Source organism: Fringilla coelebs (assembly GCF_963513975.1).
Source record: "Fringilla coelebs genome assembly, chromosome: 22".
NCBI lineage: Eukaryota > Metazoa > Chordata > Aves > Passeriformes > Fringillidae > Fringilla > Fringilla coelebs.
The window spans coordinates 8,396,177-8,416,330 of NC_140048.1; the positions used below are offsets into that span (position 1 = coordinate 8,396,177).

General features: G+C 42.2%; 1 protein-coding gene across 1 annotated transcript; it reads left to right on the top strand.

Moving 5' to 3' along the window:
* The first annotated feature begins 83 nt into the window (after window positions 1–83).
* Window positions 84–20,049, top strand: SSU72 (SSU72 homolog, RNA polymerase II CTD phosphatase). Its single transcript, XM_084220322.1, has 5 exons — window positions 84–227; window positions 6,047–6,190; window positions 15,953–16,092; window positions 18,318–18,436; window positions 19,425–20,049. Exons 1-5 carry the CDS (start codon window positions 148–150, stop codon window positions 19,524–19,526), a joined length of 585 nt encoding a protein of 194 aa, XP_084076448.1. The 5' UTR covers window positions 84–147; the 3' UTR covers window positions 19,527–20,049.
* The last annotated feature ends 105 nt before the right edge of the window (window positions 20,050–20,154 follow it).

Below are 20,154 nucleotides of genomic sequence, written 5' to 3' on the forward strand. Positions count from 1 at the left end.
CTCCGCCTCCCCCGCGCCGTGCCGCGGTTGGCCGCGGCGGGTCCCTGCTGACACGTCCCGTCCCCGCCCGCCGCGCTGCCGCCGCCATTTTGTGGAGCGGCGGCCGGGAGGGAGGGAGGCGCGGGCAGCCCCAGCGCCGTGCCCGCCATGCCGTCCGCGCCGCTCCGCGTGGCCGTGGTGTGCTCCAGCAACCAGAACCGCAGCATGGAGGCGCACAACATCCTCAGGTAACCGCTGCTGCCCGCTTCGCCCCCCGTGCCGCCGGCGCTCCGCTGTCAGGGAGGCGCGGATGGATGGGGCCGTGCTTTGGGGCCCGGCCCGGCAGGCCCGTGGTTGCGGGGCAGCACCTTGCCTTCACCCTGCCTTCATCCCGCTTCTACCCGCTTTTCACCTTGCTGCCACCCTGTTTGTACGCCCTTCTCACCCCCCTTTTATCCGCTTTTTAGCCCGGTTTCACCTCGCCTGCTCCGCGCCCCGCTGCAGGCCGCGGTGGGGTCCCGGCCCTCCCTGACGGAGCTGTGGCCGGTGCTGGAAACACGGGCCGGGCACTTGGGTGGAGCCGGGCCTGTGTCTCGCCGTGTGGAGACTTAAATGTTCTCTTTTTCCCAGTTGTATTTTTTTTTTCTTTTTTCTTTTTTCTTTTTTTTTCGCTTGAGTCCATCTGAAAGGGCCCCACAGGGAAGGTGGATAGGCACTCTTCGTCAGGAATTCGAGTGATAGGACAAGGTGTAATGGGTACAGAGTGAAAGACGGGAAATCTAGGTTATATGCTAGGAATAAATTTTTTTTAGTGTGGTAAAAAGGGTGGTAAAACGTTGGCCCAGGGAGATTGGGGCTGTCCCATCCCTGGAAGTGTCCAAGGCAAGGTTGGGTAGATGGGGCTTGGAGCATCCTGGGGTGGTGGAAGGTGTCCCTGCCCATGGGTTGGGTTTTCAGGTCCATTCCCACCCCTTCTGTGAAAACTGAGCCACTCAGTGCCCTGAAAGGGAGCCTTTTCCTCTCGCAGGAGAACCAGAACATTCGGTTCAGAACGCTAAATGTCTTTGAGATTATGGGTGTTAATCTGTTTAGCACTCCCAGTGCTCTCAGCCTGGCTGCAGAGGTGAGATGGGAGACTGGGGACAGACAGATGGACAGGAGAGACCTGATCTGCCTGAAATCGTGTCCCTGAATCTTCCCTTTGCACTGCAGGAACACGATAAGAATGTTTATTTTACTATTAAAGTTATGCAAAGAAACATTCACATTAGAAATACACGTTGATGGTACAGTAAGCAAACAACTGTGTGTAAGCTGTGTGCTACATGTAAATAAAAATAAAAGCTTTGAAAGGAATAAATAATGGAAGCATTTGGTCTGGCAGCCATCTTACTGTGACAGCATTTCATGCACTTCACGCTCACTCTTGGCATCGGAGGTTACCTGTGAAAACAGGACATTGTTTTTCCTCTAATGATGCTGGAACTGAGTTTTAATTGAAAGCTGAGTGTTAAGGACAAAGTTAAATTTACTTCTGATGTTTGGCCTTTTCCTTCCCCCGTGTTTTTGCAGAAATAAATCACTTCCGGTGTGACTGATGTTTGCCAAACGTGGCAGGGGTGGTTTTTAAAAGTCTGTTCTCCCTTATGTTTTGAATTTAAAAGTAACAAAACCGTATTTAGAAAACATTTTATTTTATTAACACCTTTTGTAGTTACAGCAGCAGTAGTGTAAATGGCAGAGCAGAGATGAATTGCTGATGCTGCTGTACAGAAATAACAGCCCGTTTGCAGGAAACTTGAGGAAAATGTCTGTGTTGGCTCCAAGCCAGGCTGCCTCACCCCTTCAGGGCAGTGTGTTGCAATGCAGTTGGAAAGAACACATGATTAAAAGAGGAAGGAGCTGAGGAATTACGAAACTTTAAGGTATTTTGTTAGTGGATGACAGACTTTAAAAGACACAAATTCTGTGTGCTGCTGGAAAACAAAATCTGGGGTCCAGCATTCAGCCTGTGCTCGAATACATTGTAATTAACCAAGTTTTAAACACTTTGTTCCAAATTTCCAGCAGAAGAAGCTGAGGAATTACAAAATTTTAAGGTATTTTCTTAGTGGATGACAAGACTTTAGTAGGCACACAATCTGTGTGCTGCTGGAAAACAAAGTCTGGGGTCCAGCATTCAGCCTGTGCTCGAATACTTTGTAATTAACCAAGTTTTAAACGCTTTGTTCCAATTTTCCAGCAGAAGTCAGCCTGAAGGGCTGTCTGCAGTTGGTTGATGGAGTCAGAGCCATCACGACAGGGCCGAGGAAGCCGAGGGGAGCAGGAGGAGCCTGCAGAAAGCCACGGGCCCTGCTTAAAGCTGTCGGACTGGCTGTGTGCAGCCCCGCCCTGGGCCAGGCCTTGCTCACCCTGCCTTATTTATTTTGCAGGCTCTGCTGGGGTGGGGAGAGGTGAGAAGCAGAGCAGGCCTGGCTGCTGTGTAAGCCCTGCACAGCAATAACAAAAACATCCCCCTGTTGCAGACACAAATCCACAACGCAGCTGCTGGGACAAAAATTAACCCCACCCCAGCCAAAACCAGCACGTTCTAGAAGTGATTTTATCTTTGATTTTATATTTTGTCATAGAGCATGCAGACCCAGGCCATGGTTCTCCCTCAGAGGAGGAAGGCAGAAGGGTAAATCTCTTACAGCCAAACTTTTTTATGCAGCAACTTCCACATTTCTCTTTGCTTGGTAGTACCCTGATGGCTGTGGAACTTGCTGAGTTCAAGTTCTCTGTCTCACTTGCTGGCAATAAAAATTTCTAAAATGCTGATACACACTTCTGCCACATATTCCTTGTTTTAGAAAGCTGACTTGTAGGAAGTTAAAGAGTATGAGCATGAGATTTTAGTGGCAGCAGGGAAATTAAAATACTGCAACCTCTGTAGCAAAAACTTTGTTTTCATATTGATGTTAAGACTTGTAGTTCAACATTGAGATGTAAGAGAACTTAAATTGCCCCTGTGCTGTTTCCAGAAGTTCTTACTCACAGCTTCTGTCAGCACCAAAATGCAGGGAGGCATTGACATCTGTATTGCCTAATTTAAGAAATCCTAAATTATTAAAAAACCACCCCAAGAAAGAGATACTTTCACATTTTTATATTAAAGCACACTTTCATTTGACAGCTTAGTAGTGATAATGCAGATTACAAGTTGTCAGGATTCAAAGTGAGTTAACAATGCTTTTATCCTGCTGTTCAGCAGTGTGGCCTTGTTTTGGGGGGTGATTTTTTTTTTATATTGATTAGCTGGCACAAGATATTTTTTAAGTAACCTACAAAGGTTGCTGGTTATTTTCCTGCTACCTCTTGTGGAAAGGGATGTGGTAAAATTTAATTGGTCACCTGAAATCCTTCACCACTCTGAGTGCAGTGGCACTGCAGGATTTATTACATTTGCTTTAATATTTAGCAATATTTCCTACATACAATCAACTGAAAAGCAATTTAATAAGAATGTGTGAGATCCCCAAATAACAGTGAAATTGAAGAAAGGTGTGGACAAAAGTTCATGTCTCAAGCTGCACAAATTATTATTATTTCTTCTGGCAGAAGAAATAATTATTATTATTTCCAGTGGTCACAGTCAGTGCAGTCCAGGTTGGTTTTTGATTTCAGAATTATTCCCAGTGAGCTCTGAGTGACCCTTTGTGATGAGCTTTGGACTGGAGGTGAGCAGAGTGCTGCAGTGAGATCTGGGCACTGACTCACTCTGTCCTTAAATTGGAGTTTATCACCTCAGCCTTAATGGTATTAATAGAAACAACTCCCTGAAACAAGGTCAGCATTAGTCTGGTAAAGTTTAAGCTCCACATTTTCAGAAGATAGTCTGTTAGTCTGTCTTTCTCCTTACTCTTTGTGCCAAAGCTCATTTTTTTTCCCATCTTCTGGGTAGTTTTACCAGGTGAAAACCAAACCCATTGTCTTGTAGGAATTGTTCATTTTTACAGATGTGCCACATTTCCACAAACACCTGATGATTCACTACACTGGGTGTGTCCAGCTATTTAATAAAAGCTGAATAATATTTAATAAAAACTCCTGATTAATGGCTCTGTGCAGGCATTTTTCCCTTTCCTGTGCCCCAGTTGCTGCAAGAAATGTGTTGAAATGTTTTTAGAATATTTTATTGTACCTAGGGCATAAATAGGGTCAAAATTGACACTACCACTCACCAAGGTACAAAACATGAAATTCCACTTGAGGAACTCCTATTCCAGCTATTCAGGGAAGTAATTTTGAATGGGTCGTGGGCCTTGGAGGCACAAATTTTTGATGTGTTGAATGTCAAAGATTTCAGATTTGTTTTATATGAGGTCATGCCAACTTCAGGGACTTCCACAGCAATTAGAGGTGGAGGTTTTAATGTGTGTGATCCAAGCAGACCTGTTTCAAAGAATAATGTTAGAAAATAAAGGAAACCATGGAAGAAAAGATCAAATTGAAACATGAATTTTTTAGCACTGCAATTTCTTCTGTACATATTATGTCTCTCTCCACATCCAGTAGAAGCAGCAGAATCAAAACTTGAATCTGCAAGTATTGCAGGGAAAATAAATGAACAGTGACTCATAATTGCACCAGTTACATGTGATGGAGGGCTGGGAGGGACAAAAAATTGCACTTTTTTCCACTTGTATCCTTTTTCAGTCACCAGTCCTGCAGAAAGAAGCAAAAAATCCTCATGTATCTTGTCTGTTTACAGAAATAGACATCTATAAATAGTTGCTGGAGGAAAAAGTGTGGGGAAGCAAGAAAAGGGAAAGGAGGGGCTGTGTTCCTATAGGAGGAGCTGAAGGAAATAAGTGTTGATGGTTTCAGAGCTGTGCTGGAGGTTGGGGCAGGAGGTGATCACAGTCTGTGCCCAGAAGCATTTGGGGTCACTTTGGGGACACCTTTGAAGGCAGACAGACAAACAGACAGACTTTGGGGTTGGTGCCTTGTGCTGAATTTCCCTGGATGTGCAGAGCAGGGAGCCTGGGCCAGCTCTTGCCCTGGGTCCCAGTTCTGCTCCCTCCCCTCAGAGGAAGGTGCTGCCAGTTTGGGGTTATTTCTGGGGCTGTGGGGGCACAGGCACTGGGTGATCACCTGATTTTTGTTATAACATTGTTCACTCCATTCAGTCTCTGCTGAAATCATTCAAGCTGAAAGTGTGAGTCTTTAAAAAAATAGATTAACTCCTGGTCTTGCTGTTTCGAGCTATGTTGTCATTACAGACCCAGATGGTGATAGCAACACTAATTTACCATGTAACTTTGTCCTTTAGACCACCAGAAAATCTCTTTTTGTCCCATTATTCCATAGACTGCTGTATTTTTTTAGGAGGTATTGAGTTTTGAGTGTCTCAGTTAATCAGCAAGAACGTTTTGGCATTGCTCCCAAAGACAAGCAGGTTCCTGCCTCCTTTTTTTATTTAATTGTAACTCTTAAACAAATAGTTGTTCATAAGAATGGAATGAAGTCATCCATGGTTTAGCCAAGGGTTTTAGAGAGCAGCCAGCAGAACATCTGCCCCCCTTGTGTAAGGGTAATTGCACTGCATGGTTTTCAGGGGCAGGCACACAAATGTTTGTCTTGGGCTAATTAAATGACATTTTGGGCAACAAAGTGAGAAGAATAATGCAGTTAGGCCAAGAGTCTCAGCAGGACACTTTAGTATTGATCAGCAGTACAGTTACTGATTTGTATCAAGAGAAAACCATCTTTGTGTTGTCATGAATACAGGAGGGGTTTGTTGCAAATCCAGGATGCAAAAGGAAAGCACAAATGACATTTCCAAATAGCTCTGGACCATAACTGTAAGAAAATTCCTGTCAGATAGAGGTGCTTCCCTTGAAATGGTGTGTGAGTTTAGATTGTGACTGCAAGGAAAATACTCATTGGGAACTTCAGGCAGTTTGGTTGCTCAGCTGCTGCTGGCTAAGAGGTGTTTTTAAAATTCACTCTAATTTCTTCAGCACTTTAATTTTCAAGTCCATGCAGTCTCATTGTCTCCTCCCCCCTTCCTTGTGTCTTTCAGCAAACGAGGATTCAGCGTCCGATCCTTTGGCACAGGGACTCACGTGAAACTGCCAGGACCAGCCCCGGACAAGCCAAATGTTTATGACTTCAAAACAACATATGATCAGATGTACAATGATCTGCTTAGGAAAGACAAAGAACTGTATCCCTGTGGCATGGCCTCTTTAAAAAATCCAGTGTGGTTCATCCTTGAAAGGTGTAATTCATTATTTGGCATTAAGAATCTCTTAGAGTTGCTTGGCTGGCGAACTTTAAATGATTTAAGTTAATAGGAGGTTTTTTTTTTTTAACAGTGGGCCTCTAATGCTCCCGTGTAAATTGTTACCCAGTTCCAATGCACACATCCCAAATGCTCTTCTGTAGTGTGTTACCATGTTTAGGTCTTGAGTGAACACATCCATACCCTCAGATTGTCCATTGCCTCCCCTGCACTGTGGATCCCTCTCAGTGCAAAGACTGTCCTGAGTTTGGATTTGGGAAGAGCGACCACCTCGACTTTAATGTTGTATTTAGCTCAGACAAACTGCCAGGTAAGGCTTACAGAATACTTTCTCTGGGAGAGAGGATGCCTTTCATTAAAGAGCTCACCCTTCTCACTGAGGATTTTGTGATATGTGATTTGCTCTGTGCACCGAGGAGAAATAACTCTGTAGTTGGTTATAAAGAATGGACAGAGGAGGGCCCAGTAACATTTAATCCTGGAGAGCAAAGGTGATCAGGGTTAGGCACACTACTAAAAATGTCCCAGCTGCATTATTTTTAAGTACCTGTCTTTTAAAGTTGATTTTTTTTAATAAGAAAACCCACAAACAAAACTTGGGGAACTCATTCTAGAGGTTTTTTCAACAAGGATCATTTTTTTTTTAAAGTTCAAAATGTAGGATGTAGTCTTAATATATCACATGTGATGTGCTGGTTTATTTGATTTTTTTTTTAATCTTGCTGCCTATAGAGAAAAGGAAAATCTTGCTAACCCATCTTAATGAGGTATGCCATATCCATATCCTGATTAAAAGAACTGCTTAAAAGAAAATTCCTTGAGCTGAGAATTAATTTTAACAAGCACCAACGACTTGAGATTTCCTGTTTGAATTCTTCACTGCTGCTGTGCTGAATATGGCAGTACTTAAGAAAAAAACCAAAACAACAGGAAGCCAACCTGTTCCCCCCCTCTCAGCATGATTTGGAGTCACCATTGTGGTTCTCCTCCATGCTTTGCTGTGTTCCCCAAATAAATTTGCAGTGTAACAGTTAAACCTTTTCTCAGGATAAAGGAGCTTTAAACAAAAGGCACTGCAAGGGAAATAGGGCAACAGCAAATGCCTCTGTGACTTTGCTTTTTTGATTCTCAGATGATTTAAGGTTTTCAGACTGAAGACTGGCAGCACAGAAAGCAACTCCATTTCCAGAAGTGGGTTTTGAGGGTAAAGGCTTTAACCAAACCCAGACCTGCTCTCTTCAGCCAGTTGTGGGATGTTTTTTTTGTGTCCCAGGGGCTCTCAGTTCTGTTGGGTGAGCATAACTTCAGAGAAGGGATGGGAATTACCTGTGGGGTGGGAGGGGCTGCTCTCCTCACGGGCTTGGAGTGTGGTTGGGGTGGGGGTACAAAAGGAGGGGTGCTTCCATATGATTGAGCTGCTTATTCTGTTTCCCAGCCTTGCTTTCATCATCTGTACTCTGAAATTTTGAGTCTTGCTGCCAACACCTTGCTTGTTCCCATGTTCCAGTGAGGAGACACCTGAGCTTTGAGTGCTCTCCTTGCTCAGTGGCTGTGAGGGAGCATCCCCTGCCCAAATAAACAACCCCCAGCTCCAGAAAGCAGCGGCCTCAAACCAGCAATGAGCTGCTGCACTGCTGGACCTCACTCAGAGCAAGGTTAGAGAGAAGAGATGCACTGAACCTCTACTGTTCACTTGTGAGGAGGGGGAACAACTATTAAAAACCCACTCTGCAGAGATTAAAAACACCTTCATGGCAGTTAATTAGTGAAATGTGGAGCACAGGCTCCCATACCTTGAAGGCATATGTTGAGTTTCAGCAGCACAGGGGATTAATGGAGCCAGGAATACAGATTCAGTTGAGTAGGTGGTTACAGTAGAGCTAAAATGGAAGCACTTCAAAGCCTTTTGAGATGTGGCAGTTAAAACTTGGAGTTAAAATAAGTATCAGCATCTCCCATTGAATTTTTAGAATGTAGCATTTAAATTCCCTGAGCCCCAATCGAGGACTGCCCCAAAACCATTTAACAATGTTCTGAATGTTGCTTTTTAAAACATTCCTCTGTTATTTCTAGGACAACAGTAGAGAATTCTGCTCCTGGTTTGAGGAAGGCACAGCCATGGTCTGTAGTTCTCATCCACCACCTTGTATTTGCATATGTAACCCACCTTGCCCACATGAGGATTATTTGTCCTTATCATTACTTTGCCCCTTACAACTCTCTGAAGGGGTTTGAGGACTTAATTCTAATTCTGTGGTGGTGACCTTAAAGCTGAAACAAAAATAGAGCAAAACTGCTGGTGAGCTTTGCCTTCAAGTGAAGGCAAAAACTAGTCAAGAGTGAAACTTGCTAAACAGTTTAAATTTAAACTCAGTTTAAATCTTCATCAGCAGTTGATGTTGTGCCCAGGGATAGGAGCTGTTCAAGTGGAAATTTGGCCAAAATTCTGCAGGAATTGCTCCTGGGTTCTTTAGCAATGTGAGTAACTCCATGGCTCATTTCTTTCCTCAACACTGAAGTGTCTGTGACCCTCACATTAAAGATGATTTTCACAGATGGGGGGGTATTTTTAATTAGGATTTCTAGGCAGCCTGCACCTACCCTGCAAGCTTGGCCTCCTACTCTGCTCCTGACATTTTTTTACCTCCTCTTTTAATTTGTCCTCCCTGACTTCAGACAGGATTCCAGTTTTAGCTCCTTAGCTCCATGAGGTTATAAAATTGAGGGGAGGGTGGAAAACGTGTCCTGAAGAAGTTCCTAAAGCTGCTTCAGTTAGGAGGAAAATTCCAGAAATGAAGAAGAACTCTGTGCATCTCCCTTGAAGACATTGATTCTTTTCTGTCAAAAAAACCCCCAAAAAGTAGTGCTGATCTTGGTGCTGGGATCCAGCTTTAACTCTGTGAGCTCCACGTTGAAGTTGGATGCCCATGTGATATTTTATGTGTAGCTCAGTCTTGAGGAGTAACTGACCTAAATTCTGCTTCAGGTAAGCTCTTTGTGCATGTCTTTATCTTACATTTTCATCTGGTTTTTCATGGATTTTGAGCTGCTAAGCACTTGTCAGCTTCTCTCCTGAGCTGTCATTCCAGTGTTCAGCAGGAGGGCTGTGTCTCTGGAAGCCACTTTGGAATGTTCCATCTGTTGAGGGACTTTTTCTATTCTTTTTTTGTTGAATTTGGGTATTTTCTTTTTTTTTTGAAGCCTAACCTTGCAAGAGCTAAAAATAGTTGAAATCATGGCCTGGGTGTCAGTGGCAAAACTTCTTCCAAAAGCAGAGCAGTACAAGTCTCATTTCCTTTCTTACCATGTCTTACCAAGCACTTCAGTGCTCCTAGAAATAGAGAGAAGGGATGAGGGTGGAAAGAAGTGTTTAAATTGGATTTTAACAGGTTTCTGAGAGGCACATTTCTGCAAACCAACATGCTTCCAGCCACAGGCTGCATTCCAATCCCCTTTGCTCCATGAAGGATTGTAAAATGCTTCACAAAATCTTGGGCCTTTCAAAGGCAGCAAATTTTCAGCACTTCTTCATCTGCCTTCTGATCACACTGCCTTTAATCTTGGCTTCATTCACGTTAAAAAGGAAATACATCAAATTATTAAAAATATATGAGCTGGATATATATTATTTAAATACTGTTTGAGCTGTGGGACATGGCAGAAAGCCTCAGATCTAATAGCAAATGCTTTTCAACAACACAGAACACCCTCTGCCATGTGGGTGGTCTGAAAGGTTTATTCCTTAGCCAAGGTGAGTCCCAAACGTGCTCTGAGCAATTCTGACTGAAGGATCCAGTCTGAGGCTGATGACTTTTGTAAAATCCATTCAGAGCTGCAGTGATTTCATTCTTTGGCTCTTTCATCCCAGTTTGAGGGAGGGGAGCAAAGTGACAGTCGATGCTTCTTGCCTTGAAGTTCCCTCCCATGGACACAAAACTTCTGTGCCAACATTAGGGATGCTTATACTTCTTTTTTCTTTATTCCAAACCAATTCCCATTTTCATTTCAACTGTAATTCCTTAAAGTGGCATTGATTGCAGGCCAGGAATGTTTGCTGCACACCTCATCCAGCGTGGTGCCTTCTCTGCAGGCTCCTGGTGCCAAGTGGCCCTGCTGTCTCTTGATTGTATTCTCAGGTTTCCCAAATGTGCTCAATTAAATGGTTTTTAATCGATTTAGGGTTTGTGCTTTGCTCTGTCTGAGGTACCTTCAGCTGGAACTGGGAATTCTGAGCTTGTGCAGCCCCTTTGTCATTCCTCCTTTCCCTCAGACCTCTCCTCAGAGCACTTCCCCCCTCCCAGTCCTGCATCTGCTGCTCCTCTCTGGAGCCTGGCGCTGCTTCCCAAAGCTGAGGGAGCAGCCCTGGGTGCTGTGTGACCCTCCTGGGCCCTGTCCCTCACCTGCTGCTCCTTGCAGGGACTGCAGCACTGATCAGACACTGCATTCCAGCAATCCAAACCTAACTCCTCTTGAATTTCCACTTGGATGAGGTGCAGGCTCAGCTGTTGATGGCACAGACACAGTGTCACATCCTCGAGTCATTTTGTCACCCTTGTCATTCTCCAGTGCATCTGTGACATCCCTTCCACACCTCTTTGTCCCTGCCCTTGGCCATTACTCCCTCTCTCTTCCCTCTGGCAGCTGGATCTGTCCATTCTCACCCCAAATACAGCTTGAGCTGCTCAGCACTGAGAAATTCTTGTCTGGCACTTGAGCTCAGGGCTAAACTCCAGGTGTTTGCTGCCTTCACTGACGTGTGGGGACAGACCCCTCAGCTTTGGGCTCAGCCATGTGGTTGTTATTTCTATTTGTGGTTATTTCTATTTGTGGCTCCTAGGAGCAGTTGGATTTATCCTTGCAGCTCATGGATTACAGATGCTGGGTGCTTGTCCTTCGCTAGGAAAAACAATGCAGGCTTTTGCAGCTCATTCATGCAGGCACAAACGTTGCAGGAATGTCATGGAGCCCAGCTTAGCATCTTCCTGATCGTTTGGGATGGCATGTTTCAGAATCCCAGACTGCTTTGGGTTGGAAAGGACCTTAAAGCTCATCCTGTGCCATGGGCAGGGACATTTGCACTGTCCCAGCTTGCTCCAAGCCCCATCCAGCCTGGCCTGGAGCACCTCCAGGGCAGCCACAGCTTCTCTGAGCAACCTGGGTAGGGCTTCCACCCTCACAGGGAGGAATGTTTTCCTAATATCCCACCTCACCCTGCTCTGTTTCCATTTGAATCCAATAGAATGGTTCAGCATTAAGATTTTATCAAGTCAGGGACCAGCAAAAGACTTGTGAACAATCTCTGGTTTGTTCTAAACTGCAGTTTCAATTCCTAAGGACTGGCATTGTATTAGAAATTTTTTCCCTAATATCCCATCTCACCCTGCTCTGTTTCCACTTGAATCCAATAGAATGGTCATTAAGACTTTATTAATTTAAGGACCAACAAAAGTTGTGCACAATCTCTGATTTATTCTAAACTACCCAGTTTCCATTCCAAAGGACAAGCATCGTACTAGGAATTTTTTTCCTAATATCCCACCTCACCCTGCTCTGTTTCCATTTGAATCCAATAGAATGGTTCAGCTTAAGACTGTATCAAGTTAAAGAACAGAAGACTTGTGCAAATCTCTGGTTTGTTCTAAACTGCAGTTTCAATTCCAAAGGACAGGCATTGTATTAGGAATTTTTTTTTTAATACACCATCTCACCCTGCTCTGTTTCCATTTGAATCCAATAGAATGGTTCAGCATTGAGTTTATTAATTTAAGGACCAACAAAAGACTTGTGAACAATCTCTGATTTGTCCTAAACTGCAGTTTCAATTCCAAAGGACAGGCATTGTATTAGGAATTTTTTTCTTAATATCCCACCTTACTCTGTTTTCTCTTGAATCCAGTAGAATGGTTCAGCTTAAGACTTTGTTAATTTAAGGACCAACAAAAGACTTGTGAACAATCTCTGCTTTGTCCCAAACTGCCCAGTTTCCATTCCAAAGGACAGGCACTGTATTAGGAATTTTTCCCTGATTTCTGCTCTGTTTCCATTTGAATCCAGTGGAGGGTTCAGCACTGGTTGTGCACAGTCTCTGCTGTGTTCCAGCCTGCCCAGTTCCCATTCCAGAGCACACACCTGGTGTTCTCTGGCTGTGGGGTGAGGGCAGTTGCTGCAGCCATAACCACTGTCCCTGCAAAGTGGAATTTGTGGTGCCAGCCTGTGCCCATTCCAGGCTTTCATTCCCTCTAAAAGGAGCTGGTCCTGAAGGTGGAAGATGCTTGGGCAGCCTCACCCCCCTCACACATTTCACTTCAGGAAATACCAAGTTCTAGACCAACTTTAACACAAGGTGTTCTGTTTATCATGCAGATACTAAAAAATAAATAAGGATGATATGGAAAAGAGACCTGCAAATGCCACTCATGCTCTGGGGAGAAGCACTCTGCTCTGCTCCTGCTTTTCCCAAAGAAGAAATGCAATCTTTGAGGAAATAATCAGATTTATTTGAAGATGTAGAAGCTTTGGGTGCCAGCCATTACTTTAAAGATTATTTTTTCCCTCTAAAATGGGTGTGTACATTTTAGCAAATATCATTTGCCCAGTTAGGTTTAATAAATTGGCTTTTATATTTTCAGGAGTGGGGACCTTAAATATCATCTCATTCCACCCCTGTCCAGGGCAGGAACAGCTGGCATAGACCAGGATGCTCAGAGCTTCATCCAGCCTGCCCTTGGACACTTCAAGGGCTGGGAATTTTAAATCTGTATAATTAATCTATATCATTAATTCCTATACCTCAGCACTTCCAGCTCAGATCATTTGTGAGCTTCAGGGAGTTAAAAGAAACTTGCTGAATACTTGGATCAGTAAGATCATTTTTCTTTTATCATACAGGATAGAGACTTGAATCTCTTGGCCATCTCTAGCTTGGTGCTCGTGGCTAAAAGTGGTTTTTGGGTCCTGTCAGTGGCAAATAATGATAAAATTTGCAAGGATTAGGGATGTTTGGAGTGTAAGGGATGTCTGGAGCAGGGACCATCCATTGGATGGTAAAAGGCATTTCTGCTGTCCATGACAGCAATTTTAAATTTGGGCAACAAAAGCAGTGAAAGCTTCAGGGATTTAGCTAAACACATTTATTTTTCTTTTTTTAAAAATAAATCTTCATCACTAGTATGGGATAACCTTAGCTCAGAGGAGAGAATGCACAGTCAGTAACAGAAATTCTCCATGAGAATGAGCAACAATGGAAAAACCCAATTTTGTGCTGCAACATCTCCTTTTTATATCAAACCTTTCCTCTGCTGAGTCTTCCTGCCTAAATTCCACCCCCCTGTGGACCTTTACACAGTTACTCTGTTAGAGGTGAGCTCTGAACTGGACTCTGTAGAAATGTGGTGGATTTACTCTGCCAAGAGTTAGGTGAAGGGGAATGCAGGAATTCTGGGCATGGTAGGGCTGCAAAATGTGCCAGCACAGAAAATCAGAGAAAATCCTGTCCTGAAAAGAGAGCAGGGACGCACAGGACAGGGAGAGTGGAGTTAAAATCTGTTGGGAGGAAACAGAGCTTGACTTAAATGACCCAACACCTGCCAGTGTGGTGGAAACCATTCATAAATTGTTATATCTGCATTCACCTGAGCTCCCAAAGAGCAAAAATCTGGGTTATTACACCTTAAAATAAGAATGTGCAGAGCCTTCCTGCACATGAATAATGTGCACACCCCCTTCCTGCCTTTTTCCAGGTGAAAAAGATTCCAGGCAACCAAATAGGAAAGCACCATAAATCTTCACTGCTTCTCCTTTTATAGGCAGATGGACCCTTGGAAAAAATAAAAAATAGCTGTAAGTTGGCAGCAGAGAGCTGGGCTGGGAACAGAAATCTTGTGTGGGTTTGGGAATCTGCGTAATTCTGTCTCCAGGCTCACTCAGGAAAGCGAGGGGACAGATGCCAGCAACATTTTATCCTAGAAAGGGAAAAAAGAGAACCCAAAGAAGTGTGTGGGATGTTGTGGATTTTTTTTTTCCCTCCCCTCTTGAACTGCAGTGATGTAGAAATGAGGAGTGCAGAGCCTGGGGAGGGCTCCCCTTCCAACTGAGCAGGCAGATGTTGGCATATTTTGGAAATGGCAGATATTTTGGAGATGGTATTTTGAAAATGCAATCATTTTCATAACCAGAAGTCTGAGATGGCTCCATCCAAGTGGTTTTTATTTTTCCAAACACGACAAACCCCAGGAAAATCCACAGGGGTGCAAGAGCTGCTGGTGAGAGCTTTGGGCTGTAAAGGACAATTCCTTAAGAATATAAGAAGAAACCTTTTGGGAAAGAAGAGTAAAAAAGGAGAAAAGAAATGCAGCAGAAGTCAGGCTAATTGACAAGATTGAATTGTGATAAACATCCCAGCACTCAGTCAGTGGTGCAAAATTGAAATTCCAAGCAGCTGAAGTGCAGTGAGGCAGACACACAGAGGAGCTGAATCTATTTCCAACATGAAGTAGACTCTTGTAGGTAGAAAACTGAGTTTAATTTTTAATAGAAGTTAAACACTTGAAGGATTGAAGAGCTTTGGGGGTTTTGCTTGGACAGGAGCTCTGGGAGCACACAGGTGCACATCTGGGCAGGAGAATTTGAGCTCCTGCTAAAAGGTGGGCAGGAAATTGTTTGTCCTTTGTTACAGAAATAGCAGGAGTGTTTTCTGAAAAGAAATACCTGTCTGTCACCTTTTCAGCAAGGAAATAAGCCCAGATGACCTCTTACATATTGCTACAAATCCTGGAAATTGTTTTATTCTCAGAATTGTTATCTGGAGAAATTACAGGCTGTTATCCTTACTGTTACATTGTAAAAATATCTCCTCAGATGGCTAAAAATACAGCTGTGCTCAAGGCAGGCAGAGATGCATCCCCTTCCAGGCTTTCCCAATCCAAACCATCTCTGGTATTCCCAATTTACCCCTCAAACTTTCCCTGCAGGGGGTGTTTGGTTTCACTCCAGCCAGATCGATGTGACAGTCAAGCCTGGAGTGCTCCCAATGGAAGTGCACATCCCAGAAGGGTGAAAAACCAGTGGGATTAGAGAGCCCTGCCTGAAAAGGGGCTCCAGGATGTAAAATCAGAGCCTCCAGTGACAGCAGCAGCATAAATATAGCTCCCAAGCAGCATCACAGATTCCTTTCACACAGTGATGAGGCTCTGACAGGCACAAAGTCAGTGTTTTTCTTCATTCCTCCCCATTTCTGCAGCTCAGGATATTTTTATGGGATGTGCTTCTGTGGTTTCTTTGGCTTCCTTTGCAGTTTCAGTTGCATAAATCCACATTTCCAGGTGGGGCTTTGTGCAGGTGGCACCTGAAACACCTCGGGGTGGCCTTTGAAGAGTGGCTGGGAGGAATGTAGAACATCCTGCTCACAGAGCAGCACAGCCTGGGGGGTCACAGCATTTATGGATATAAAAATAATTTCCCAAGGAAAGTTCTTCTTCTGAGAGCCTTTTAAAGCTGGGGCAGGTCTGGGAAAAGCAGCTGCAAGAGGGGGGGGTCACACTCACCTTAGGAATCTCTTTAGTGGTCACTGATTTTTAGATTTACAAACAGAATATTTTATTTGAAAGATAAATTAATGATTTACCTTGTGCTGCTCAAAACCATGACTTTCCTTCAAGTAAAGATACTTAACTCAAGCAACTTCAGATACACACAGAATGGAATTTTACACATGTTGGACAGAAATAAGAGAATCAAGCCACGGCCAGAAAGGTTCCAGAACTGCAAAGACGTTTTTGATTTGATCCTAACGTGTGAAGAAAGAGTCTATGATCAAGTAGTAGAAGGTAAGGAGCTTGAACTGATAAATCAAATTAATTTGGGGGTTATTTTTTCCCTCCTCCTTGAAGTCCTCCACAAATCTGGAACCCTCCAGACTGCTGGGACACCAGTGAGGACAGGAGCTGCAGTTACTGATGGAGATTTATTCAGCACAGAAGTGGTGGCTGAGCACTTGTCCCCAAAAGGTGCTGGCAGCTGCTCAGGGTGTGTGTGCACAGCAAGGAAATTCCTAGAAACTCCATGTTGGGTTTGGAAATGCTCATGGAGCTCAGAAACTGAGCAAATTGGGGATGAGCTGATGGAAGAATGAGGGTGAGCTGCCTTCCCTGCAGGATTCCCCAGCAGTTTATCCCCATTAAACACCTCCTGGGCAGGTGGAGTGAAGCACACACAGCAACTAATTAATGCTGACAAGAGGGTTTAATTAGTGCTGGACACATGGGGAGTGACCTCCCAAAGATATCTGTAAAAAAGTCACAAACTCCTGCTCTGTTTAACCAGATTTTACATATTCAGATGGTTTGCAGCACATCTCATCCATCATTAATACCTGGCCCCACTCTGTGCTTTAATTAGCTGAGCTGCCCAATTGTCCTCTTAATTGGGTTGGTGGGCTCTGAGATGGGTCAGGGGTTCTTTGAGGAGGAAGTAAGAAAGTCTTCCTCATGGGGAACTCTTCAGCTGTGCCAGGTTGGCAGGGCTGCCTGACCTGCTGCTCCCAGTGCAAACCTCCCCTCACAGCTCCACTATTCTCAAAAACAATTCTATTTATTGTTCTGCTCTTTTACAATGTTCCATGGGCTGTAAAATCCACTTCCTGCTCTTTTACAATATTCCATGTGCTGTAAAATCCACTCCCTGCTCTTTTAGAATATTCCATCTATTGTAAAAATCCACTTCCTGCTCTCTTACAATATTCCATGTATTGTAAAATCCACTCCCTGCTCTCTTACAATATTCCATGTATTGTAAAATCCACTCCCTGCTCTTTTACAACACTTTATATGTTGTAAAATCCATGGTCCTGCTCTTTAGAATATTTCATGTACTGTAAAATCATCTTCCTGCTCTTTTATAACACTTCATGTACTGTAAAATCCATGTTCCTGCTCTTTTGCAATATTTCATGTACTGTAAAACCCATGGCCCTGCTCTTTTATAACACTTCATGTACTGTAAAATCATCTTCCTGCTCTTTTATAACACTTCATGTGTTTTAAAATCCATCTTCCTGCTTTTTTACAGTGCTCCATGTATTGTAAAATCATCTTCCTGCTCTTTTCCAATATTTCATGTACTGTAAAATCCATCTTCCTGCTCCTTTAGAATACTCCATGTGTTGTAAAATCCATATTCCAATGGTTTTTTTTAAAAATGAGCAGTTAAAACATTCCAGGTGAGGAAGCCCAAAATCCTTCTTCACTTTTGAGAGTTTTGATCTTTAAAGATCATCAGAGTAAGAGGAGCAATAAATTCTTTTCAGCAGGGAAAATAAACTGCCATGAGCATTTCACAAATCTGAGTTCATGTGTTTTCAAAACCCAACTCATGTTTTTTGAAAGAAAAGGGATTATTAAGAGAATATATAAAATATATAATATAGGAAAATATAATATGAAATATAGTATAGAATAAAATATACAATATATAAAATATAGATTATAATATTAAAACACAATGTATAATATAATATAATATAATATAATATAATATAATATAATATAATATAATATAATATAATATAATATAATATAATATAATATAATATAATATAATATAATATAATATAATATAATATAATATAATATAATATAACTGTTATATTTAATATACAATATATATAATATATGACATATTAAAAATATAAAATATTTTAAATAGATACCAAAATATATATTTCTAAATTAAAAATATTTTTATTTTTAGAATATAAAGTAATATAGAATAAATAATAATATATAGTAAAATATTTGAATGAAAACATCTATACATTTGTATTTATGAAATATGTAATATATAATATAGAATATAAAAATAATATAGAATATATAGAAGTTGTTAATAAGGAAAATTGAATAAATTCTAAAAAATACTTTGGAAAATTTGAATGTGATAGCACCTATGTATTTTTAACAATCCTATTACTAATTACTTTTTTCCTTATTACATTTTGTGTAAGATATGACCCCACCCCACCCCAAGTTTTGCTGCTGTGCTTTGTTTTCCCCAGATTTAAACTCCAGGGAGCAGGAGACGTGTCAGCCCGTGCACGTCATCAACGTGGACATCCAGGACAACCACGAGGAGGCCACGCTGGGGGCCTTCCTCATCTGTGAGCTCTGCCAGTGTGTGAGTACAGCTCAGCCCTGGGGCTCCTCTCCTCTCCTCTCCTCTCCTCTCCTCTCCTCTCCTCTCCTCTCCTCTCCTCTCCTCTCCTCTCCTCTCCTCTCCTCTCCTCTCCTCTCCTCTCCTCTCCTCTCCTCTCCTCTCCTCTCCTCTCCTCTCCTCTCCTCTCCTCTCCTCTCCTCGATCAATAAATTCAGAATATCAGTGCCTTTGGGAATGATCAATAAAATCAGAATATCAGTGCCTTTGGGAATCTCAATAAAATCAGAGTATCTGTTCTATAAAAACAGAATGTCTGATCACTTGGAAATTATCAATAAAAACAGGGTATCTGTGCCTTTGGGAATCTCTATAAGAACGTATTTGTGCCTTTGGGAATGATCAATAAAATCAATATCAGTGCCTTTGGGAATGATCAATAAGAACATATCTGTGCCTTTGGGAATGATCAATAAAATCAGAATATCTGTGCCCTTGGGAATGATCAATAAGAACATATCTGTGCCCTTAGGAATGATCAATAAAATCAGAATATCTGTGCCCTTAGGAATCTCAATAAAATCAATATCTGTGCCTTTGGGAATGATCAATAAAATCAGAATATCTGTGCCCTTGGGAATCTCAATAAAATCAATATCAGTGCCTTTGGGAATGATCAATAAATTCAGAATATCTGTGCCCTTGGGAATCTCAATAAAATCAGAATATCTGTGCCTTTGGGAATGATCAATAAAATCAATATCAGTGCCTTTGGGAATGATCAATAAAATCAATATCTGTGCCCTTGGGAATCTCAATAAAAACAGGATATCAGTGCCTTTGGGAATGATCCATAAAACCAGGATATCTGTGGGGATGCTGGGGATCTCAGAGTGAAGTGCACTGAAGCCCAGCGAGGTTTCCCAGCAAACCCCAAATGGGATTCCTGGAGTTTGTCACCATCAAACCCCAAATCTGGAGTTTGTGTGCTGAGGTTTTTTCTCTCTTGCAGATCCAGCACACAGAAGACATGGAGAATGAAATAGATGAGCTGTTACAGGAATTTGAAGAGAAAAGTGGAAGGACTTTTCTTCATACTGTCTGCTTTTATTAAAGCACCTCTGTCTCTTAGGCCTTAACCCAGCTGAGGGGAGCATGTGTTCCAAGTTCTGATTATACTGTATTTTGGAAAATGAATATTCATCTTTTTTTTTGTTGGTTTGTTTGTTTAAAAACTCCTTTTCAGTGTCTTTTTGGGTTTTTTTTTTTTTCAGGTATTCTGTCACAGGTAGGCAGAGATACTGGTTGGGCTTGTACATAGAAAATTAAAAGTATACACAAAAGCCACCTATTTAAAAATTCAAATTGAGTTTTTCTTTAAATCCTACTTTAATTATTACAAGTAGGTTTCTAATTATAAAGAGAATGTTTCTTGAATATAAGTTTATAATGTATTTTTCCAGCTTTTGGATTTATTTGATTTATTTTATTTCAGTTGTGCTTTTTTTTATTTTATTTTATTTCAATGTGACAGAATGGCTGAACTCTGTGAGGATGTGAATGGAACAATGAAAAATCTGAATATCTGTATATTATTAGCTCTAAAGTTGGAAGCATCCAATAAAAATGAAAAAACCCTTTAAGTTTGTCTGGTTTCAGAACAGAAGCTGAGGAAGTGTGGCTGTTCTTTTTGAGGTAAAATATGGAAAATTTGGGTGAGGTGAGACTGGGAGGCTTTAACT